Source organism: Trematomus bernacchii, unplaced genomic scaffold (genome assembly GCF_902827165.1).
Source record: "Trematomus bernacchii unplaced genomic scaffold, fTreBer1.1, whole genome shotgun sequence".
NCBI lineage: Eukaryota > Metazoa > Chordata > Actinopteri > Perciformes > Nototheniidae > Trematomus > Trematomus bernacchii.
In genome coordinates this window covers 99,129-124,000 of record NW_022987523.1, presented here as the reverse complement: position 1 = coordinate 124,000, position 24,872 = coordinate 99,129, and the positions used below count along the sequence as shown (strand labels likewise).

The window sequence follows — 24,872 nt, the reverse complement described above, 5'->3', positions numbered from 1 at the left end:
ACGCACTTTTCGCACACGTTTAGTGACATTTTTCCACCATGAGTCGACTCAACGATTATTCTATGAACAGAAACCATTTGGACTTTTAAACACCTCGTGTTTTAGGATCTGGGATGCACATGTTTCCATATTTACAAAAAGTTGCAAAATAACTTGCATATTAATCGATAAATAAAAATATGTCATTAGTGGCAGCTAATTAGTCCACCTGGTTAGTCCACCAGCAGATGTCAAACACCCACCTCTCCGCCTCTTCCAAGGAACGAGGGGACCGTGCGGCAGAGTTTCAGTTTCAGTTTGTTTCGCCGGTCAAGATGTCCGTTAAAGTTTAAATCTTCCGGACAAAATTAGAAAAGTGCCGGTCAAAGGTCTTCTTTGTTATTTATTGAGCTTTAAAACAAATGAATAACGACTCTATATAATAAAACACGGAGGACGGAGATCTCTTTTTCTCCCCCTCTTGACTTGATCAGAGCGCTCTCCCCTCTCCTGCAGGGGGGCGTGGTCTCACAGAATCAGCACCGTAGACAGCACATAGAGCGAAATGAGGCATGGCTAAAATGCATGATCTGTTTGGTATTTTGAAAACAGAAACGTATAAATATACCTTATATAGGTATGGCCCTACAATATATCATTTAAATATAGCATGATAGGTCCACTTTAAGTAAAGATATTTAATCCTGAAAAAACGGAAACGTTGACGTTAATTAAATGTATTATGTCGACAGCAACTTAATATTATCGCTTTAAGCGAACCTAATACAGTATCTGTTGACTTCATGTGTTTAATTAAAGGTCACCTATTATGCAACATCCTCTTCTTCATGTCTCTTCTACATCAACATGTGTCCCCTCTGTGTAAAGAGACTCTGAAAGTTTCAGGAACAAAGATTCTCTCTCTTTTTGTCCTGATCCATTTCTATAAAAACCTGTCTGAAAATGAGCTGAGCAGATTTTGGTGACTTTGTGATGTCATAACGATTTTTTGGGTTGCGTAACCATTAGCCAATCAGTAACCAAGGTAACCCCCCCTCCCCCACCTTATCACCTGTTCTATATATATCTGAGACCTGTAATATATTGATGACAAAGAGTATAATTCGGGACCTTTAAAGTCAACGTTTCTGTTTTTTAATGTTTTTGTGAATAATCTCGATAAACAGCCGTATTTATATATTTATAACCCACCCCGTTCGGCTGCTTCAAATCTCATAATTCAAGAGTTCCAAGGGTTCAAAGGTCACATCATGGCTGCCCCCAAACGTGTGCATCATAAAAACAGGACGTCTAAAAAATACATTCAAAGATTAAAAAAAAAAAAAACTTGTATAGAAAGAGTATAAAAATGAGAACGGAAAATATTTATAGATTCAGATACCACGAGACGTCCCTCTGGTTCAGTCTGTCTTCTCTCAGTATTTCCTCCTCCTCTTCCTCATCTTCCTCTTCCTCTTCAGTCGAGGAACCGTTGGCAGGCTTTCTTCCAGCGACAGGCCGTGCACCACTGGTCTCTGTGTTCGATGCCGTAAACTTTACGACATTTCTTCGCCTCGCCACGAATCCTCCTGACCGAGAAACACAGAAAGATATACACCTGAACATCAGCAGGAGAGGACTCTTTAAAGTAGAGACACTACATACTGATATACACCTGAACATCAGCAGGAGAGGACTCTTTAAAGTAGAGACACTACATACTGATATACACCTGAACATCAGCAGGAGAGGACTCTTTAAAGTAGAGACACTACATACTGATATACACCTGAACATCAGCAGGAGAGGACTCTTTAAAGTAGAGACACTACATACTGATATACACCTGAACATCAGCAGGAGAGGACTCTTTAAAGTAGAGACACTACATACTGATATACACCCTGAACATCAGCAGGAGAGGACTCTTTAAAGTAGAGACACTACACACTGATATACACCTGAACATCAGCAGGAGAGGACTCTTTAAAGTAGAGACACTACATACTGATATACACCTGAACATCAGCAGGAGAGGACTCTTTAAAGTAGAGACACTACATACTGATATACACCTGAACATCAGCAGGAGAGGACTCTTTAAAGTAGAGACACTACATACTGATATACACCTGAACATCAGCAGGAGAGGACTCTTTAAAGTAGAGACACTACATACTGATATACACCTGAACATCAGCAGGAGAGGACTCTTTAAAGTAGAGACACTACATACTGATATACACCTGAACATCAGCAGGAGAGGACTCTTTAAAGTAGAGACACTACATACTGATATACACCTGAACATCAGCAGGAGAGGACTCTTTAAAGTGGAGACACTACATACTGATATACACCTGAACATCAGCAGGAGAGGACTCTTTAAAGCAGAGACACTACATACTGATATACACCTGAACATCAGCAGGAGAGGACTCTTTAAAGTAGAGACACTACATATGATATACACCTGAACATCAGCAGGAGAGGACTCTTTAAAGTAGAGACATTACATACTGATATACACCTGAACATCAGCAGGAGAGGACTCTTTAAAGCAGAGACACTACATACTGATATACACCTGAACATCAGCAGGAGAGGACTCTTTAAAGTAGAGACACTACATACTGATATACACCTGAACATCAGCAGGAGAGGACTCTTTAAAGTAGAGACATTACATACTGATATACACCTGAACATCAGCAGGAGAGGACTCTTTAAAGTAGAGACACTGACCTGCAAGCGCCGTTCTGCAGGCATTGTTCTCCAACACTCACTGAACGCGCCCGAAACGCCAAACCCTGAAGAAGAAAAATGTCATAATTAAACATTTTGAGAAAATGTGCGTTTGCCTTTTATTAAAAAATATGTTATCCTATTGGTTTTATGTTTGTCTTTCATCATATCAGCCCCTCTCCCTGTTCATGTCCTCTGTGTCTCCTCTGGTGTAAAAACATCCTGCAGTTTCCTCTCTCAGCCTGCAGGGGGCGGCACTCAATTATGGGAAATGTGACCACAAGAGGGGATGTTCCTGACACACACACACTCCGCCCCTCTCCTGTGTAAAACCAGTTTTAACAGGCTTCACTGCCGCTGAAATAAACAAAAGGCTGCTGTGTGTGTGTGTGTGTGTGTGTGTGTGTGTGTGTGTGTGTGTGTGTGTGTGTGTGTGTGTGTGTGTATTTAAGTCTTAAATCTAACTTTATGCTCACAGGGGAAGTCCGAAACCATTGGCTGTTAGTTTGGATGAAGCCAGGTTCAAATTCCTTGTTTCATGTTGTTGAAATATAAGAGTCTAAGGTTTCTACAGAGGGAAATCTCTGTATCATATAACAAACATCAGAATATGTTCTCAACTGCACAACAACAATCTACTTTCTTTTAAATTAATTCTGTATGAATTTCTGTTGAGAGCAGAGGAGAGAAAAACTCATTTTGAGCATTTTGGAGGTAAAGACATTTGGGTAAAGTCGAATATTTTAGACATGAAAAGTCGTAATAACTGGAAAGAAGTTGAAATATTTAAACACTAGTTTAAATCTGCAAACAAGGCATTACATATCTCTACTCTCTGGGTTTGTTACTGCGACCTTTCCCATGCATGTTCCCATGTTATAATATAAATATAGATTTGAACTGTTTAAAGTCTCACCTGTTGGACGCAGCTGGTGGACGGAGCCTCTGGTGACGTCACATGACTGACAGATGGAGCCTAAAAACATGTACAACATATTTAGGTGATTCATAAAAGTGTCCAAATTATGTAAGAAAAATATAAATGTAGTGACGTTTATTGAGCTTGGAATATTATCAGGTTAGAAAATATCTTAAACATATTTTAATAATTTGTCGTCAATATTAAGTATAAAATAAGTAGACCACATTTAAAGCAGAGTGAAAACGATAAATAAAAAAAGAGAGATAATTAATATGGTGTTGATTGTACAATTAAAAACCTGCGATAAGCCCCGCCCCCTACCTGATCTGATTGGCAGCTGGTGGACGGAGCCTCTGATGACGTCACATGACTGACAGGTGGAGCCTAAAAACATGTACAACATATTTAGGTGATTCATAAAATCAGGTAAATATTATAAAAGCATTCAAATTATATTTACATTTAGTTCAGTTTATGTGTTTGTCTTATAAAACATATTTTAATAATTTGTCGTCAATATTAAAGTGGACCTATCATGCTATTTGTAGGCAATAGCATAGGTCTCAGATATATACAAAAATATAAAAAACATGTCTATTACATTACATGTTACTTGTTTAGACGCTTTTATCCAAAGCGACTTACATACTCAATCCTGTGGGCAATCCCCACAGGAGCAATTTGGGGTGAAGTGTCTCAGGGACACAACGACATGCTGACTGCAGTGGGGTTTGAACCTGTGCTCCCCTGATCCCAACACCAACTCTACCCACTGCGCCACAAGCCTCCCTATGAAGTGTTTTGCTCAAAATACCAAACAGATCACCCATTCTAGCCATGCCTCATATCCCTCTATTTCACTTCCTGTTTCAAAAGTGCTGATTTGGGGTATAAAGCTTTAAAAAGAAATGATACAAAATAAATAAGGAGGGGTCTGAGCTCATGCGGGACCAGGCAGCTACTGTCTAAACTAAATGCTGCCGTGATGAAACGCCATATCATGGATTATCAAGGATTTGAAACAGTATGGAGCTCAAAGGCTTTCTCTCTTGCCGGTTATACCACAAGGTGAGTTCCTTTTTATTTCCTGCTTCTTCACACACATGCTCTCCAGTACAGGTTAGCTCTGAGTGTTAGCGATGCTAATGTAAACACCGACCATATTACGTCCAAAACAGTCGCGCATTGTTTCTGATAGCAACGTTTCTGATAGGGCCGTGGGTCCACATTTCAGATATTACGTCATATCGGACACAAATCTGGATCAGCTCCGTTGTTCCCCGTTTTTAGAGATTTGGGTACGGAGGAAAAGAGAGAGGGTTTTATTTTCTGACGCTGCGTGAGTTCCCCGACACACCGGGGACACATGTTGATGTAGAAAAGACATAAAAAAAAGTGCATTTTGCATGATAGGTCCCCTTCAAGTATAAAATAAGTAGACCACATTTAAAGCAGACAAACCGATAAATACATAAATAAACTATCATTTATCTAAAGAGATCATTAATATGGTGTTGATTGTATAATAAAAAAAACTGCGATAAGCCCCGCCCCCTACCTGGTAGGAGTGATCTGATTGGACCTATTTATATAAATATAAATATAGATTTGAACTCTTTAAAGTCTCACCTGTTGGAGGCAGCTGGTGGACGGAGCCACTGATGACGTCACATGACTGACAGGTAGAGCCTAAAAACATGTAAAAAAATATAATAGAATCAGGTAAATATTATAAAAGTGTCCAAATGATATATGAAAAATATAGAACACAGAGTTTAAAACAAACTGAAAACTATAAATAAAAAAATAGCAAATAATCTAAAGATATTATTTTTATTTATTCATTCATTTAACAGGGACAGCGCACATTAATCAACATCTCTGTAAATGTGCCAGAGTTAGCCGAGAGGCCATTTTTCATCTGTAGTCCCTGATCTTGTACATTTTTAAACAAGTAAATACAATCAAATAAAAACATGCAACATACAGTACTGGAAATTAATATGCCATGTCACAAATATGGCATTAATTGTATAATTAAAAACCTGTTATAAGTCCCGCCCCCTACCTGATAGGAGTGATCTGATCGGACCTTCATGAATCCGCCGGAGGAGGAGGAGGAGGAGGAGGAGGAGGAGGGGGCGGAGCGACTGAGAGAAGTGGGGGGGGGAAGGGAAGGGGGGGGAAGGGAAGGGAGGGGGGGGGCTGCGGGTCTCCGGGGGGGGAGGAGGGGGGGGAGGGGTGAGGAGACTCCTGATTGGTCACCTCGCTGTAGTAGAAATCCTCTTCGCTGCGGGAGCAACGCTCGTGATCACTGCCGCGGCTGAGAGGGGTCAGAGTTCAGGGGTTAGGGTCAATTAAGTCTTTAAAAATATATATTTCATCATGGTGCAGGTTTTAGAAGAAGCTACAAAATCATAACACATTACATTAAAGGTAGGGTAGGTAAGTTTGAGAAACCGGCTCGAGTGCGCTAGAATTTGAAAATACACAACCGGAGAAAATCTGCCACTTCCTCACAGAGCCCCTCCTCCAACACACACGAACGCGCACATGACCAATGAGGGCACGAGATAAGTTTGTGCACAGATGGAAGGCTGACAGGCAGGTAGGCCATCCAGTTATTTTAGCCGGGCCGGCTCAGATGATTGGTCGTACTTTTTACAGTACTACAGCTTCCACAGATGATATTTTGTTATGGATTTTTTGTCAAAGCACTTCAGATATTCATTGCTATCGGGATGTTACGAGCATTCCATGGAATATAACAAAAAGTGTATCTCGAGCCGGTTTCTCAAACTTACCTACCCCACCTTTAAATATACATATTATATTGTGTGCAATATATATATATATGCCGTAATGTATATACCTGGCTGCTATTTTTTTTTATCTTTAATACCTTTTTTTTCTTAGGTCACATGAAGCTCTTTTCTGCTGTAACAATGTACATTTCCCCTCTGTGGGACGAATGAAGGTATTCTGATTCTGATGGTTACTGTAAATTATTATTTCCACATGTATATTTTTTACTTTTTTAATGCTATTTTATTTCAATTTGCTCGTGAACTTCACGGCAGATGAACTGATAAGCGCAAGCGCATAATAGTGCGCCGTTTTTGCGCATCAGATGAGGAGGTGAGGCCCCCTCATAAACTGCATGAACCCGTGTGGCACAATACCACTCAGTACATTTTATACCCTTTCTTTAGTAGAATTGTATAAATTGGCTAACTAGGTAACCAGCTCGTCGGTGATTTGCAGCCCATGCGTGGTGACTGGCTTACCTGTACGTCAATCAAATGCCATAGTAAGGATGGATGATAGGCTAACTTAAAAAAAGACTCACCTTATTATCTCTTAATTAAATAGTAGAGATAACATACAAAACCAAAAGTATTCAGATATTAATATAATTTCTTAACTTTTCCACCTGCTGTAATTTTGATAAAAGTGTATGGAAGCATTTTCATGCCAGAAAAACAACACATTTCTTATCCTACATTTCTTTTGTATTTTCCTGTAGTATAAAACCCAGGTGAGTCTTACCTCAGGTGAGTGGTCCTGATGTGGCGTTTGATTCCCACCACAGACGTCAGCACCTTCCCACAGCCGGGCCACAGACAGCAGTACCCCATCTTCACTGAGTTCTGCACACAGAAAAAACGTTTTACCGTCTGTGTTGTTTTAACCTGTTGTTACCTATATCTATATATCTAACAAGCTAGCTAGCTAACATTAGCACACTTTTCAGAAGTAACATCTGTGTTGTTTTAACCTGTTGCTTTTCCACCCATTTCCACTGCCTGAAAGAGAACATTGGCTATTTACCCAACAGTAAAGCTAACTATGTATCTAACGAGCTAGCTAGCTAACATTAGCACACTTTTCAGAAGGACTCCATAAAACAATGTTTTTTTCCTAACTCTCATTGACAGAGAGTCTAGACTAGTGTTAATTTCGTTGACTAAAACTATCACGAAATATGTTCGTCAACGACCTTTTTTCCCATGACTAAGACGAGACGGCACCGACGACAGTAAACAATAACTGTAACGAAATCAACATGTAATATCGTTGACGAAAAGTGACGAGATGAAAATGTAGTTTACTAAATAAAAACTATGCCAAAATCTCTCTTTACTTTCGTTGACGAAATATTATCAAAGATAACGTTACATCTCTGATAGTTAGTTATTCTCCCAGCAGTTCCATTTACATTGCTGCGGCTGGGCAGCATGTTAGGTAATGTGGAAAGGTAGGACCCAAATGCAGACTTCAAAAAGGAAAAAGGTCTATAAACAAAAGGCGAGCTTTATTCCAAAGCCGATGAGCACAAAAACAAGGCATGAAAAAACATAGATAGCACAAGGTAGCGAATACAAACAAAACTGACCGTGGCTGACATGGAGGGAGACAGGAACAACCAACAATGAACCAACAAGGCACACAGGGGAAGACTAAATACAGAGAGGGGTAATCACAAGACAAGACACAGCTGGGGTAAGGGAGGCAGAAACACAAGGGCAACAGGTGAACACAATCAGACAATCAGACACACCAGGGGAACTAATGACAGGAAGGCAAACACAGGAAGAAGGAACAGAGAAGACACAAGGAGGAAAACATTTCAAAATAAAGGTGGAAAATGAAAACATAAATACAAAACCGTAACACAGCAGCTGTGTGTCTGTGCTGCGCGCGGCGGTACATTTGAATTACACCGGGCAGCGGCACACTGTGAACTGTCAGGAAGACTCGGGTCTAACTCATGGTCTAACTAACCTTATTTAACAGAAAATAAAATGGCAACAACAGGGCTTGGGAGCAGTGGTCGCGTTAACCGAATATTCCCCCCCCCGTCAGCGCGAGTGAGTGATAAGTTGTGTCCAGACTCGACGGGTAATAATGGATTATGACGGAAATTTTACGATCCTGTCCGTCAAAATGACTGACAACGAAAAAGTCTAACGCCACCACTGCTTGGGAGAAAGAAACAATGTGATATTTGGGCCCATTTTCGCTACAATGAGGCGGAGAAACAAAGCGAATGCATTGTTTTATCAGAAGGGAAGCCATGTGGCCATAACACAGCTGGTAAACACACCACAAACCTGACCACTCTCTGCAAAGCTGCTCTCTTAATCATTCAACCTGTGTTTTTCATCAAATGAGGACAAGAAATCATCTTATTGTGAAATAAGTTTGACTAAAATGACATATTATTGGTTTTGGCTAGACTAGTTTGACTGAAATGTTCTATATAATCTGATGACTAAAAAAGACTCAACCGTTTTCTTTGACTAAAATAAGACTAAAATGCTCAGACTTTTAGTCGACTAAAACTTGACTAAATAAAAACAGGATGAAGGTGACTAAATATGACTAAAACTAAAAAGGAAATTTAACACAGGACTAAGACTAAAACTATTTAAAAAAATAGCTGACGAAATCAACACTAGTGTAGACAAAGGTCTGCTTAGAAAGTTAACATTAATTAATTATATTTGTATCCATAGAGCACAAACTGAATTAACCTGTTAGTGTGCTAAATAGCTAGCTATCCAACATTAGCTATCTATCTAATGTTAGCTTTTAATCTAAGAAGCTAGCTAGCTATCGGCCATTTGGTAGTTCTAAAAACTAAACATTGTTGACATGTTATTGTGTGTTATTATTTTATTGTCCAAACACATATATTATTTGGATAAACTAATACATATTGGCTACCTTTAATTTATTATTGTTCTCATCTGACGATAATAAATACCGATAAATAAAACTTAAAAACGGCAAGTAAAGGTTGATAAAGATGGCGATGCTAATCCCAGTAATCACACTTTAGCTTTAAAACGGGAGATAGCAAAAAAAAATGCATTTCTGAATCGTCCTATTTCAGAATAAGGTGAATTATCTCGTTTAAACTTCGCTCACCCTGCGTTTCCGTGGTGCCGGCTCGTCGAACAGCACCGTCTCCCGCTCCATGTCCAGACCCTCGTCAGGGGGCGGGGCCTGGCCGGCGTCGGGCTCTGTGATTGGAGGAGAGGGTGTCGGGCTGCCATTGGTCAGGCCGACGCTCCAGTATCCGCTGCTGCTGTCGGAGAGATCTCCGCCACAGTCCATCTGAAGAGCTGAGGTACACAGAACATATACACATATTAAACATGAAGAATATTCAACGACTGAAGATTTAACATTAACCCCAACACTATGTGGCTAATGCTAATGCTAACTCGACAAACAAAGCTACTACCCCATCACTACTACTGTAACTAAGGTAACTCTTGTATTTACCTACCTGGGTCAATCATAACCACAGTATTATTTTTAATTTCTTTAAAAATAAATTCAATTTTCTTCCAGTTTTTCCCAAATGTTTCCAATTTCTTTCAATTTTTCTTTCAATGTTTTTGTCAATATTTCTGTTGTTCTGTTTTTGTTCCTGAGGCCTGTACTACGAAGCCGGATGTTCTCTTAGCGGCTAACTTCAGGGAAATCTCGGGCTTTCCGGTCCTACGACGCTGGTTCTCTTTTTAGCGGGCTAGATCTCCATGGTAACTGATGCTGAGCAGCAAACCTGCTCCGGAGCAGGTTAGGTGGCAGGCTAAGAGATCAACTCAGTGAAAGCACCGCCTGCTGACCAATCAGAGCTCCGTGTGCGGAGTTTAAAGCTATCAAGTCATATTACAGGATAGAGGAAATACAGAAAAACTGTCGTTGCAGGAAAGACGGCCGGCAAAAATCAACTGACTGTGTGAACGTGAACATTAATAGAATATCCCCTCCCATCTTCAGAGCAATCTGACTATTATAACATTAGCGTTAAGAAAGCTTACTTAAATATCTGCCACGACATAAGTAACCGGATCAGAGTAACATTACGTACAGTCCGCGGCACTGTGAGTGCAGACGTAGATGTGTCCCATTATCATTCATATCATATCACATCATAATGTATCATATATTTCCTTATCTGAGTCAGCTGAGCCGTATCTGGCCGTGCAACACTCACAGTGTCACATACTGTATGCAGAAGTATTATTTTAAGCAACACATTAAGTTGAGGAAACACTCGAGTCAAATGTAATTAAAGTCAGATCGTGTCTTAGACGGGGCAGTGATATCATAAACCTGTTAATGTACGCATTCAAACACTTTCTCTGTTACCAGCTGTATTCACCTTGCAGGTGCAGCTATGTGGCTTTTATCCTGGATAAAGTGTTTAAGTCATGGATGTTTAAAGTTTAACTTCTTCATATTTGACTAATATTAAAGTTCACTTTTCATTCAGGAAGTATGACGCTGCGCTGTCAGTACGCTTGTCCATGTTTGTGATTGGTCGAATGCTCCAAATACCACCCCTTTCATGTGAACGCGCACCTAACTAGATAGGACACGGCTGGCTTGAGCGATCCACTTGATAACCAGCGTCGTAGTACAGCTTAGCGAGAGCGCGTATGTTTTGGATTGGGCCAACCGGCTAACTCCAACATATCCAGGTTAGGTTGAACCAGCTTCGTAGTACAGGCCTCTGTAGTTGTCTGTTGTTTGTTGTTGTTTGTTGTTTGTTATTGGTGTTTGTTATTGTTGTTGTTGTTGTTGCAGTACCTTCAGGCTCGGGGGGGCTGTTCATGCTGCAGGACAGGCTGCTGAGCACCATCGCTGCCATCAGCTCATCAACGTCCACCTGCTCCGGACTCCTCTGACTGAAGACAGTCAACGATATTTATCAGTCAACTTTAAAGGTCCCCTACTATCCTGTTTCTCATCAATATATCACAGGTCTCAGATATCTGCAGAGCCTGTCTCTGATTGGCTGAAACACCAAACAGATCATTGCAGCATTACCCATAATCCCCTCTGTTTCAGCCCTGTTTCCAAAGTGCTGATTCTCTGTCTGTTACTTTAGATGAAAATAAGGAGCCCCTCCCCACGCCCCTCTGAGAGAGATTTGGTTACAAAGAACTCAATGGTGCTCTAGGAGGAGATTCAGGTGATAAGGGGGGGGGGGGGGGGGTTACCTTGGTTGGTGATTGGCTAATGGTTACACAAGACAAAACATCGTTATGACATCATCAAGTGGCCAAAATCTGATCAGCTCATTTTCAGACAGGTTTTTATAGAAATGGATCAAAAAGAGAGAGAATCTTTGTTCCTGAAACTTTCAGAGTCTCTTTCCACAGAGGGGACACATGTTGATGAAGAAGAGACATGAAGAAGAGGGGACACATGTTGATGTAGAAGAGACATGAAGAAGAGGGGACACATGTTGATGGAGAAGAGACATGAAGAAGAGGGGACACATGTTGATGTAGAAGAGACATGAAGAAGAGGGGACACATGTTGATGTAGAAGAGATATGAAGAAGAGGGGACACATGTTGATGTAGAAGAGACATGAAGAAGAGGGGACACATGTTGATGTAGAAGAGACATGAAGAAGAGGGGACACATGTTGATGAAGAAGAGACATGAAGAAGAGGGGACACATGTTGATGAAGAAGAGACATGAAGAAGAGGGGACACATGTTGATGAAGAAGAGACATGAAGAAGAGGGGACACATGTTGATGAAGAAGAGACATGAAGAAGAGGGGACACATGTTGATGTAGAAGAGACATGAAGAAGAGGGGACACATGTTGATGTAGAAGAGACATGAAGAAGAGGGGACACATGTTGATGTAAGAAAGAGACATGAAGAAGAGGGGACACATGTTGATGAAGAAGAGACATGAAGAAGAGGGGACACATGTTGATGAAGAAGAGACATGAAGAAGAGGGGACACATGTTGATGTAGAAGAGGGGACACATGTTGATGAAGAAGAGACATGAAGAAGAGGGGACACATGTTGATGTAGAAGAGACATGAAGAAGAGGGGACACATGTTGATGAAGAAGAGGGGACACATGTTGATGAAGAAGAGACATGAAGAAGAGGGGGACCACATGTTGATGTAGAAGAGACATGAAGAAGAGGGGACACATGTTGATGAAGAAGAGGGGACACATGTTGATGAAGAAGAGACATGAAGAAGAGGGGACACATGTTGATGTAGAAGAGACATGAAGAAGAGGGGACACATGTTGATGTAGAAGAGACATGAAGAAGAGGGGACACATGTTGATGTAGAAGAGACATGAAGAAGAGGGGACACATGTTGATGAAGAAGAGGGGACACATGTTGATGAAGAAGAGACATGAAGAAGAGGGGACACATGTTGATGAAGAAGAGGGGACACATGTTGATGAAGAAGAGACATGAAGAAGAGGGGACACATGTTGATGAAGAAGAGACATGAAGAAGAGGGGACACATGTTGATGAAGAAGAGACATGAAGAAGAGGGGACACATGGTGGATGAAGAAGAGACATGAGAAGAGGGGACACATGTTGATGAAGAAGAGACATGAAGAAGAGGGGACACATGTGATGAAGAAGAGACATGAAGAAGAGGGGACACATGTTGATGAAGAAGAGACATGAAGAAGAGGGGGACACATGTTGATGAAGAAGAGACATGAAGAAGAGGGGACACATGTTGATGAAGAAGAGACATGAAGAAGAGGGGACACATGTTGATGAAGAAGAGACATGAAGAAGAGGGGACACATGTTGATGAAGAAGAGACATGAAGAAGAGGGGACACATGGTGATGTAGAAGAGACATGAAGAAGAGGGGACACATGTTGATGAAGAAGAGACATGAAGAAGAGGGGACACATGTTGATGAAGAAGAGACATGAAGAAGAGGGGACACATGTTGATGAAGAAGAGACATGAAGAAGAGGGGACACATGTTGATGTAGAAGAGGGGACACATGTTGATGAAGAAGAGACATGAAGAAGAGGGGACACATGTTGATGTAGAAGAGACATGAAGAAGAGGGGACACATGTTGATGAAGAAGAGGGGACACATGTTGATGAAGAAGAGACATGAAGAAGAGGGGACACATGTTGATGTAGAAGAGGGGACACATGTTGATGAAGAAGAGACATGAAGAAGAGGGGACACATGTTGATGTAGAAGAGACATGAAGAAGAGGGGACACATGTTGATGAAGAAGAGGGGACACATGTTGATGAAGAAGAGACATGAAGAAGAGGGGACACATGTTGATGTAGAAGAGACATGAAGAAGAGGGGACACATGTTGATGAAGAAGAGGGGACACATGTTGATGAAGAAGAGACATGAAGAAGAGGGGACACATGTTGATTGTAGAAGAGACATGAAGAAGAGGGGACACATGTTGATGTAGAAGAGACATGAAGAAGAGGGGACACATGTTGATGTAGAAGAGACATGAAGAGAGGGGACACATGTTTGATGAAGAAGAGGGGACACATGTTGATGAAGAAGAGACATGAAGAAGAGGGGACACATGTTGATGAAGAAGAGGGGACACATGTTGATGAAGAAGAGACATGAAGAAGAGGGGACACATGTTGATGAAGAAGAGACATGAAGAAGAGGGGACACATGTTGATGAAGAAGAGACATGAGAAGAGTAGGGGACACATGGTGATGAAGAAGAGACATGAAGAAGAGGGGACACATGTTGATGAAGAAGAGACATGAAGAAGAGGGGACACATGTTGATGAAGAAGAGACATGAAGAAGATGGGACACATGTTGATGAAGAAGAGACATGAAGAAGAGGGGACACATGTTGATGAAGAGAGACATGAAGAAGAGGGGACACATGTTGATGAAGAAGAGACATGAAGAAGAGGGGACACATGTTGATGAAGAAGAGACATGAAGAAGAGGGGACACATGTTGATGAAGAAGAGACATGAAGAAGAGGGGACACATGGTTGATGTAGAAGAGACATGAAGAAGAGGGGACACATGTTGATGTAGAAGAGACATGAAGAAGAGGGGACACATGTTGATGAAGAAGAGACATGAAGAAGAGGGGACACATGTTGATGAAGAAGAGACATGAAGAAGAGGGGACACATGTTGATGAAGAAGAGACATGAAGAAGAGGGGACACATGTTGATGTAGAAGAGACATGAAGAAGAGGGGACACATGTTGATGTAGAAGAGACATGAAGAAGAGGGGACACATGTTGATGTAGAAGAGACATGAAGAAGAGGGGACACATGTTGATGTAGAAGAGACATGAAGAAGAGGGGACACATGTTGATGTAGAAGAGACATGAAGAAGAGGGGACACATGTTGATGTAGAAGAGACATGAAGAAGAAGAGGGGACACATGTTGATGAAGAAGAGACATGAAGAAGAGGGGACACATGTTGATGAAGAAGAGACATGAAGAAGAGGGGACACATGTTGATGAAGAAGAGACATGAAGAAGAGGGGACACATGTTGATGAAGAAGAGACATGAAGAAGAGGGGACACATGTTGATGAAGAAGAGACATGAAGAAGAGGGGACACATGTGATGAGAGAATAGGGGACACATGGTGATAGGAGAAGAGCCATGAAGAAGAGGGGACACATGTTTGATGAAGAAGAGACATGAAGAGAGGGGGACACATGTTGATGAAGAAGAGACAGGAAGAAGAGGGACACATGTTGATGAAGAAGAGACATGAAGAAGAGGGGACACATGTTGATGAGAAGAGACATAAGAAGAGGGGACACATGTTGATGAAGAAGAGACATGAAGAAGAGGGGACACATGTTGATGAAGAAGAGACATGAAGAAGAGGGGACACATGTTGATGTAAGAAGAGACATGAAGAAGAGGGACACATGTTGATGAAGAAGAGACATGAAGAAGAGGGGACACATGTTGATGTAGAAGAGACATGAAGAAGAGGGGACACATGTTGATGAAGAAGAGACATGAAGAGAGGGGACACATGTTAGTGAAGAAGAGGGGACACATGTTGATGAAGAAGAGACATGAAGAAGAGGGGACACATGTTGATGAAGAAGAGACATGAAGAAGAGGGGACACATGTTGTATGAAGAAGAGACATGAAGAAGAGGGGACAACATGTTGATGAGAAGAGACATGAAGAAGAGGGGACACATGTTGATGAAGAAGAGACATGAAGAAGAGGGGACACATGTTGATGAAGAAGAGACATGAAGAAGAGGGGACACATGTTGATGAAGAAGAGACATGAAGAAGAGGGGACACATGTTGATGAAGAAGAGACATGAAGAAGAGGGGACACATGTTGATGAAGAAGAGACATGAAGAAGAGGGGACACATGTTGATGTAGAAGAGACATGAAGAAGAGGGGACACATGTTGATGTAGAAGAGACATGAAGAAGAGGGGACACATGTTGATGTAGAAGAGACATGAAGAAGAGGGGACACATGTTGATGTAGAAGAGACATGAAGAAGAGGGGACACATGTTGATGTAGAAGAGACATGAAGAAGAGGGGACACATGTTGATGTAGAAGAGACATGAAGAAGGGGCCACAGTTGATGAAGAAGAGACATGAAGAAGAGGGGACACATGTGTGATGAAGAAGAGACATGAAGAAGAGGGGACACATGTTGATGAAGAAGAGACATGAAGAAGAGGGGACACATGTTGATGTAGAAAGAGGGGACACATGTTGATGAAGAAGAGACATGAAGAAGAGTGGACACATGTTGATGTAGAAGAGACATGAAGAAGAGGGGACACATGTTGATGAAGAAGAGGGGACACATGTTGATGAAGAAGAAGAGAATGAAGAAGAGGGGACACATGTTGATGTAGAAGAGACATGAAGAAGAGGGGACACATGTTGATGAAAAGAAGAGGGGACACATGTTGATGAAGAAGAGACATGAAGAAGAGGGGACACATGTTGATGTAGAAGAGACATGAAGAAGAGGGGACACATGTTGATGTAGAAGAGACATGAAGAAGAGGGGGGACACATGTTGATGTAGAAGAGACATGAAGAAGAGGGGACACATGTTGATGTAGAAGAGACATGAAGAAGAGGGGACACATGTTGATGAAGAAGAGGGGACACATGTTGATGAAGAAGAGGGGACAAAATGTTGATGAAGAAGAGGGACACATGAGAAGAGAGACATTGAAGAAGATGGGGGACACATTGTTGATGAAGAAGAGACATGAAGAAGAGGGGACACATGTTGATGAAGAAGAGACATGAAGAAGAGGGGACACATGTTGATGAAGAAGAGACATGAAGAAGAGGGGACACATGTTGATGAAGAAGAGACATGAAGAAGAGGGGACCCATGTTGATGAAGAAGAGACATGAAGAAGAGGGGACACATGTTGATGAAGAAGAGACATGAAGAAGAGGGGGACACATGTTGATGAAGAAGAGACATGAAGAAGAGGGGACAGATGTGATGAAGAAGAGACATGAAGAAGAGGGGACACATGTTGATGAAGAAGAGACATGAAGAAGAGGGGACACATGGTGATGTAGAAGAGACATGAAGAAGAGGGGACACATGTTGATGAAGAAGAGACATTGAAGAGAGAGGGGACACATGTTGATGAAGAAGAGACATGAAGAAGAGGGGACACATGGTGATGTAGAAGAGACATGAAGAAGAGGGGACACATGTTGATGAAGAAGAGACATGAAGAAGAGGGGACACATGTTGATGAAGAAGAGACATGAAGAAGAGGGGACACATGTTGATGAAGAAGAGACATGAAGAAGAGGGGACACATGTTGATGAAGAAGAGACATGAAGAAGAGGGGACACATGTTGATGAAGAAGAGACATGAGTCCCCTCTTGATGAAGAAGAGACATGAAGAAGAGGGACACATGGTGATGTAGAAGAGACATGAAGAAGAGGGGACACATGTTGATGAAGAAGAGACATGAAGAAGAGGGGACACATGTTGATGAAGAAGAGACCATGAAGAAGAGGGGGACACATGTTGATGAAGAAGAGACATGAAGAAGAGGGGACACATGTTGATGAAGAAGAGACATGAAGAAGAGGGGACACATGTTGATGTAGAAGAGACATGAAGAAGAGGAGACACAGTTGATGTAGAAGAGACATGAAGAAGAGGGGACACATGTTGATGTAGAAGAGACATGAAGAAGAGGGGACACATGTTGAGTAGAAGAGACATGAAGAAGAGGGGACACATGTTGATGTAGAAGAGAGATGAAGAAGAGGGGACACATGTGATGTAGAAGAGACATGAAGAAGAGGGGACACATGTTGATGAAGAAGAGACATGAAGAAGAGGGGACACATGTTGATGAAGAAGAGACATGAAGAAGAGGGGACACATGTTGATGAAGAAGAGACATGAAGAAGAGGGGACAACTGTTGCTGAAGAAGAGACATGAAGAAGAGGGGACACATGTTGATGATAAGAGACATAAAAGAAGAGGGGACACATGTTGATGAGAAGAGACATGAAGAAGAGGGGACACATGTTGATGAAGAAGAGACATGAAGAAGAGGGGACACATGTTGATGAAGAAGAGACATGAAGAAGAGGGGACCATGTTGATGAAGAAGAGACATGAAGAGAAGAGGGGACACATGTTGATTGAAGAAGAGACATGAAGAAGAGGGGACACATGTTGATGAAGAAGAGACATGAAGAAGAGGGGACACATGTTGATGAAGAAGAGACATGAAGAAGAGGGGACACATGTTGATGAAGAAGAGACATGAAGAAGAGGGGACACATGTGATGAAGAAGAGACATGAAGAAGAGGGGACACATGTTGATGAGAAGAAGAGACATGAAGAAGAGGGGACACATGTTGATGAAGAAGAGACATGAAGAAGAGGGGACACATGTTGATGAAGAAGAGACATGAAGAAGAGGGGACACATGTTGATGAAGAGAGCAGGAAGGACACATGTTGATGAAGAAGAGACATGAAGAAGAGGGGACACATGTTGATGAAGAAGAGACATGAAGAAGAGGGGACACCCATTTTTGATGAGAAGAGGACATGAAGAAGAGGGGACACATGTTGGATGTAGAAGAGACATGAAGAAGAGGGGACACATGTTGATGAAGAAGAGACATGAAGAAGAAGGGGACACATGTTGATGAAGAAGAGACATGAAGAAGAGGGGACACATGTTTGATGAAGAAGAGACATGAAGAAGAGGGGGACACATGTTGAGAAGAAGAGACATGAAGAAGAGGGGACACATGTTGATGAAGAAGAGACATGAAGAAGAGGGGACACATGTTGATGTAAGAAGAGACATGAAGAAGAGGGGACACATGTTGATGTAGAAGAGGACATGAAGAAGAGGGGACACATGTTGATGTAGAAGAGACATGAAGAAGAGGGGACACATGTTGATGTAGAAGAGACATGAAGAAGAGGGGACACATGTTGATGTAGAAGAGACATGAAGAAGAGGGGACACATGTTGATGTAGAAGAGACATGAAGAAGAGGGGACACATGTTGATGAAGAAGAGACATGAGAAGAGGGGACACATGTTGATGAAGAAGAGACATGAAGAAGAGGGGACACATGTTGATGAAGAAGAGACATGAAGAAGAGGGGACACATGTTGATGTAGAAGAGGGGACACATGTTGATGAAGAAGAGACATGAAGAAGAGGGGACACATGTTGATGTAGAAGAGACATGAAGAAGAGGGACACATGTTGATGAAGAAGAGGGGACACATGTTGATGAAGAAGAGACATGAAGAAGAGGGGACACATGTTGATGTAGAAGAGACATGAAGAAGAGGGGACACATGTTGATGAAGAAGAGGGGACCACATGTTGATGAAGAAGAGACATGAAGAAGAGGGGACACATGTTGATGTAGAAGAGACATGAAGAAGAGGGGACACATGTTGATGTAGAAGAGACATGAAGAAGAGGGGACACATGTTGATGTAGAAGAGACATGAAGAAGAGGGGACACATGTTGATGTAGAAGAGACATGAAGAAGAGGGGACACATGTTGATGTAGAAGAGACATGAAGAAGAGGGGACACATGTTGATGAAGAAGAGGGGACACATGTTGATGAAGAAGAGACATGAAGAAGAGGGGACACATGTTGATGGAAGAAGAGGGGGACACATGTTGATGAAGAAGAGACATGAAGAAGAGGGGACACAGTTGATGAAGAAGAGACATGAAGAAGAGGGGGACACATGTTGATGAAGAAGAGACATGAAGAAGAGGGACACATGTTGATGAAGAAGAGAGACATGAAGAAGAGGGGACACATGTTGATGAAGAAGAGACATGAAGAAGAGGGACACATGTTGATGAAGAAGAGACATGAGAAGAGGGGGACACATGTTGATGAAGAAGAGACATGAAGAAGAGGGGACACATGTTGATGAAGAAGAGACATGAAGAAGAGGGGACACATGTTGATGAAGAAGAGACATGAAGAAGAGGGGACACATGTTGATGAAGAAGAGACATGAAGAAGGGGGACACATGGTTGATGTAGAAGAGACATGAAGAAGAGGGGACACATGTTGATGAAGAAGAGACATGAAGAAGAGGGGACACATGTGATGTGAAGAAGAGACATGAAGAAGAGGGGACACATGGTTGACTGTATGAAGAGACATGAAGAAGCAGGGGGACACATGTTTGACTGTAGCAGAGACATGAAGAAGAGGGGACACATGTTTGATTGTAAGGAGACCACTGAAAGAAGAGGGGACCACATGTTGATGAAGTAGCGAGACATGAAGAAGAGGGGACACATGATTGATCGTAGAAGAGGACCGGATAAAGAGGGGCCACATGTGATGAAGAAGAGAACATGAAGAAGAGGGGACACATGTTGATGACAGAAGAGGACATGAAGAAGAGGGGGACACATGTTGATGAAGAAGAGACATGAGAGAGGGGCAACACATGTTGATGTGAAGAGACAATGAAGAAGAGGGACATGTGATAGAAGAGACATGAAGATGATGGGGACACATGTTTGATGAAGAAGAGGACATGAAGACGAGGGGGGACACATGTTGATGTAGAAGAGACATGCAAGAAGAGGGACGTACCGGGGACACAGTGTTTGATGGTAGAAGAGACATGAAGAAGAGGGGACACATGTTGATGAAGAAGAGACATGAAGAAGAGGGGACACATGTTGATGTAGAAGAGACATGAAGAAGAGGGGACACATGTTGATGAAGAAGGAGACATGAAGAAGAGGGGACACATGTTGATGAAGAAGAGACATGAAGAAGAGGGGACACATGTTGATGAAGAAGAGACATGAAGAAGAGGGGACACATGTTGATGAAGAAGAGACATGAAGAAGAAGGTTTTGCAGAATAGGTCCCCTTTAAGGAATAAACAAACAACAGACCTTCTGGGAACGTCGATGCACGAGGAGACGGATCTTCTGCAGGACGGAGGAACTGAAGAGGGATGAGAAGAGACTTCATTCTGCAGGAAGTCCAGAGGATCCACACCTGAGAAGGACTCCCCTCCCCCACACTGGAAATACACCTGAGAGACAAACAACAACAACAACAACACATGACTTTCTGTTTGGCCAGGATGAAAGAAGCATCAGCTGTGTTGATGCTCAGCCTCTGATCTGTCTGAAGGGGCCTTCAGAGAAACCTCTACACATTCACAGTGTTTCTCGATGTCTCTCAAGGTTCCAGAAAGCTCTGTAATCTCACCTTGAGCCCTGGGTGACCTTTGACCCTGCCGACGGCCGGGTGCTCTGTTGCCACGGTGACGCCGGGGTCACCTGTGATGCAGGTGGCGTTCAAGAGCGCTCCGAGAGGAGAGCGCTTGCCCAGACGAGTCGTAGGTAACATGTCTGAATCTGAAACACAGAAAGAAGAGGAGTTTAAATGTCATAAATGTACAAGAATATAGAATTAAACTTACATTTTTAGACCTTTAATGCAAACTGGAAATATACCTCCGCAAAAAAGGTGGAGTTTTTTTTTATAAACAAAGTTATTATTATTATAAAATTCCCTCCCGGCGAACAAATAAAAAAGTAGCAAATTCATGAAGGAGAACTACAAAAGTCCTCTATTTACATGAGTCCTGCCTACAATACCCATAATGCAACAGAGGACCAGCCAACATTTATTGGTATTGCATTTTAACAATGGCCTTTTTCTTTCATTTCATCCATGAAATTAAATGTGTGTGTGTGTGTGTGCGTGTGTGTGTGTGTGTGTGTGTGTGTGTGTGTGTGTGTGTGTGTGTGTGTGTGTGTGTGTGTGTGTGTGTGCGCAACAGATGGTTAGTGAATGTCTCTGTTAACGCCTATAATTATAACAACAACATATTTGTTTCTAAACTGTGTCACTGCTGCAACACGGTGAAACACACACACACACACACACACACACACACACACACACACACACACACACACACACACACACACACACACACACACACACACACACACACACACACACACACACACACACACACACACACACACACCCCTTCCTGTTAACCAGTGACTCAGAGTGACTGAAATCATTTGACTCATCCAGTCCTGACCTCGAGAAGAAAGCAGCTGTTTCAGTTTGAAGTCTAATGTAAAACTAAACTAATAAGAATATTTGTTTCAGTTTTAACCAGTTATTTTTTTGTCAATAAGATTATTTGTCTCCTTATTTTTTTTGTAAATGCAACTTTTCTCAATTTATTGGGACACGTTTGTTAAAATAATAAAACATTTAATGTATTTTTTCTGACTTTATGCAACTTTTATGGTGAATCGACACTACATACTGACTAATTATTATTTCCATTAGGGACATTTTTAAATGTGAAAAGATATTGACTTACAAATAAAAATGACATTAATCTAGGGACCTTTTTGGAGGACCGCCACCCTCAGGTTGAGCACCGCTGGATTAGAAAACACACTCTTTTGATGAAATGAAGCTGAATGCTTTTACTATCCTAATCTAATTAATTAATTATTTGAAATGCTTAAGTACAACTTAATAACTTTTACTTGTGTATTATTAGCAGCGGTGGACTGTTACTACTTTTACTGTACAATCATTTAATTAGTTAGATTTTAAAGAACTTTTAAATATGATGTTTTTCTGTAAATCAAACTATCTTTAAAAAAAATTATGTTTCATATTTTGTATTTCCAACAGTCATTCCAGATAACAAAAATAGACTGTCACTAAAAGTTATATTATATTTTCATAATCAGGTAGACTTGGTTCACCGTGAATTCATTGCTGTGTAAAAACACTCTGATATTTGATCATTTTCATTAAATTATTTAGATTTAATAATTTTCTCCAAGGACTACCTTTCCTCTCCAGACCTTCAAATACATTTGCAGTCTTTCTGCTACGTTTGACTTATTTTAATGAGTTTGTTAAATATCTTTCTGCAAAACACTGACTTTATAAAATATCTAAAATCATCCGTCTGTCTTTCATCTGTTGTTGTTCAAATGTGCATCATGTGCACGTGTCAATATATCACATGCACAGTGTTTTAAATACAATTTATAATATATTTGTATAGTATATTTAAATATCACATGCATTTATATTTTTTTAGCATAAAAAACATCAAGTTTGAGTCATTTATTTAAATTAAACTCTAAAGATGATTGCGTCTAACTCTGTGCATACTTTAGTTTGTCTGAATAACCGAAGAGAGTTCAGATTAAACACAAACACACACATGTTAAACACATGTAAGCATGCATGCACATTTACAGTTCACACACCCCTCTGTGTGTGCAGCTCAGCCAATCAGAGGCGAGCTCACACCTCCACAATAAGAGTCCTCTGAGCAAAACAACTCGCCACAAAATCCAAAGCATTTCTGAGACATTTAAAAATCCAAAATGTCAAAACTCATCACGAAATCTGGATTATTTTGTAACGCAAACTCTTTACAAGACGTTTATCCAGAAAAACAACACAATACAAGTCAGGTTACACGCAGAGAAAACATCAAATCCACAGTTTTTACTACAGAAAAAACGTCAAATCCACAGTTTTGACTGCAGAGAAACCTCAACATGATGTAGTGACAGTATGTAGAAAGAGAGCAGCTGCAGACACAGAGCTCTTTGTGAACTTCAGATCTGTAAATGCAGGACAACACGAGGCAGCGTGCACACACAGAGGAAGATTACAGATACATTAAAGCATGCATGAGCTGTCACCTACCTGCAGAATCACAACAACAGCAACAACAACAACAACGACAACAACAGACTTCAGGCAGAGGCCACTGCTTCCATGTGAGAGTGTGTGAGAGTGTGTGAGCGCGTGTTCATGCTGCAGTCTCAACAGCTTCAGAGGAGAGTCAGAAACCCTGATCTGGATCCCTGGAGGAGGAGTGTGTCCTCGTGGAGGTTCAGGAGTGTGTCCTCGTGGAGGCTAAAGGTACGTATGATCCCAGGATGAGACATTATACATAGCCAGAGAAAGGATGAATACAAATAAATAAAATAAATAAAATAAATAAAATAAATAAAATAAATAAAATAAATAAAATAAATAAAATAAATAAAATAAATAAAATAAATAAAATAAATAAAATAAATAAAATAAATAAAATAAATAAAATAAATAAAATAAATAATGCAGTATTTAAATGAAGGCACTATCAACAACATCATTTTTCACCAAACGTATCAAATGTCCAGTTCCTCATAGAATCAGAATCAGAAACGGGTTTATCGCCAGGTGGGTTCACACGTACGAGGAATTTGACTTGCAAGCAGTCAATTACAGCGAAATAGAATGCAGTGAATTATAGAATATAAACTATGAAATATGTGCAGTAAGCAATATGAACATTGTGTGCATTGATGTGATGCATAGAGAGACTACGTTGTGGCTGAGGTAAAGTGTCAGTGGGGGGGGGCCGGGCCTGGTTTAAGAGGGGGTAGCGGAGGGCAAGAAACTGTTCAGGTGGAGAGAGGTCCTGGTCCTGATGGAGCGCAGCCTCCTGCCAGAGGGGAGGGGGGTTTGGGTCCAGCGTGGGAGGGGTCGGCCACTATCTTCCCTGCCCGCCTCAGGGTCCTGGAGGCGGGCAGGTCGTGGAGGGATTGGCAGATTGCAGACGATCACCCTCTCTGCAGAGCGGATGACCCGCTGCCAGATGGTGATGGAGGAGGGGAGGATGGACTCCATGATGGAGGTGTAGAAGGTCACCATCATCGTCTTTGACATACTGATATACACCTGAACATCAGCTGGAGAGGACTCTTTAAAGTAGAGACACTACATACTGATATACACCTGAACATCAGCTGGAGAGGACTCTTTAAAGTAGAGACACTACATACTGAT

General features: G+C 41.4%; 1 protein-coding gene across 1 annotated transcript; it reads right to left on the bottom strand.

The window, feature by feature from the left end:
• Positions 1-586: 586 nt before the first annotated feature.
• Positions 587-23,841, bottom strand: LOC117472920 (zinc finger protein 395-like; the record flags this gene model as incomplete). Its single annotated transcript, XM_034118368.1, is given in 13 exon segments — positions 587-1,568; positions 2,725-2,789; positions 3,641-3,700; positions 3,968-4,030; positions 5,276-5,335; positions 5,715-5,831; positions 5,834-5,969; positions 7,196-7,296; positions 9,581-9,777; positions 11,255-11,352; positions 20,918-21,060; positions 21,240-21,388; positions 23,742-23,841. Coding segments are annotated over 13 exon segments (1,401 nt in total), but the record flags the coding sequence as incomplete, so codon positions are not given.
• Between the last annotated feature and the right edge of the window lie 1,031 nt (positions 23,842-24,872).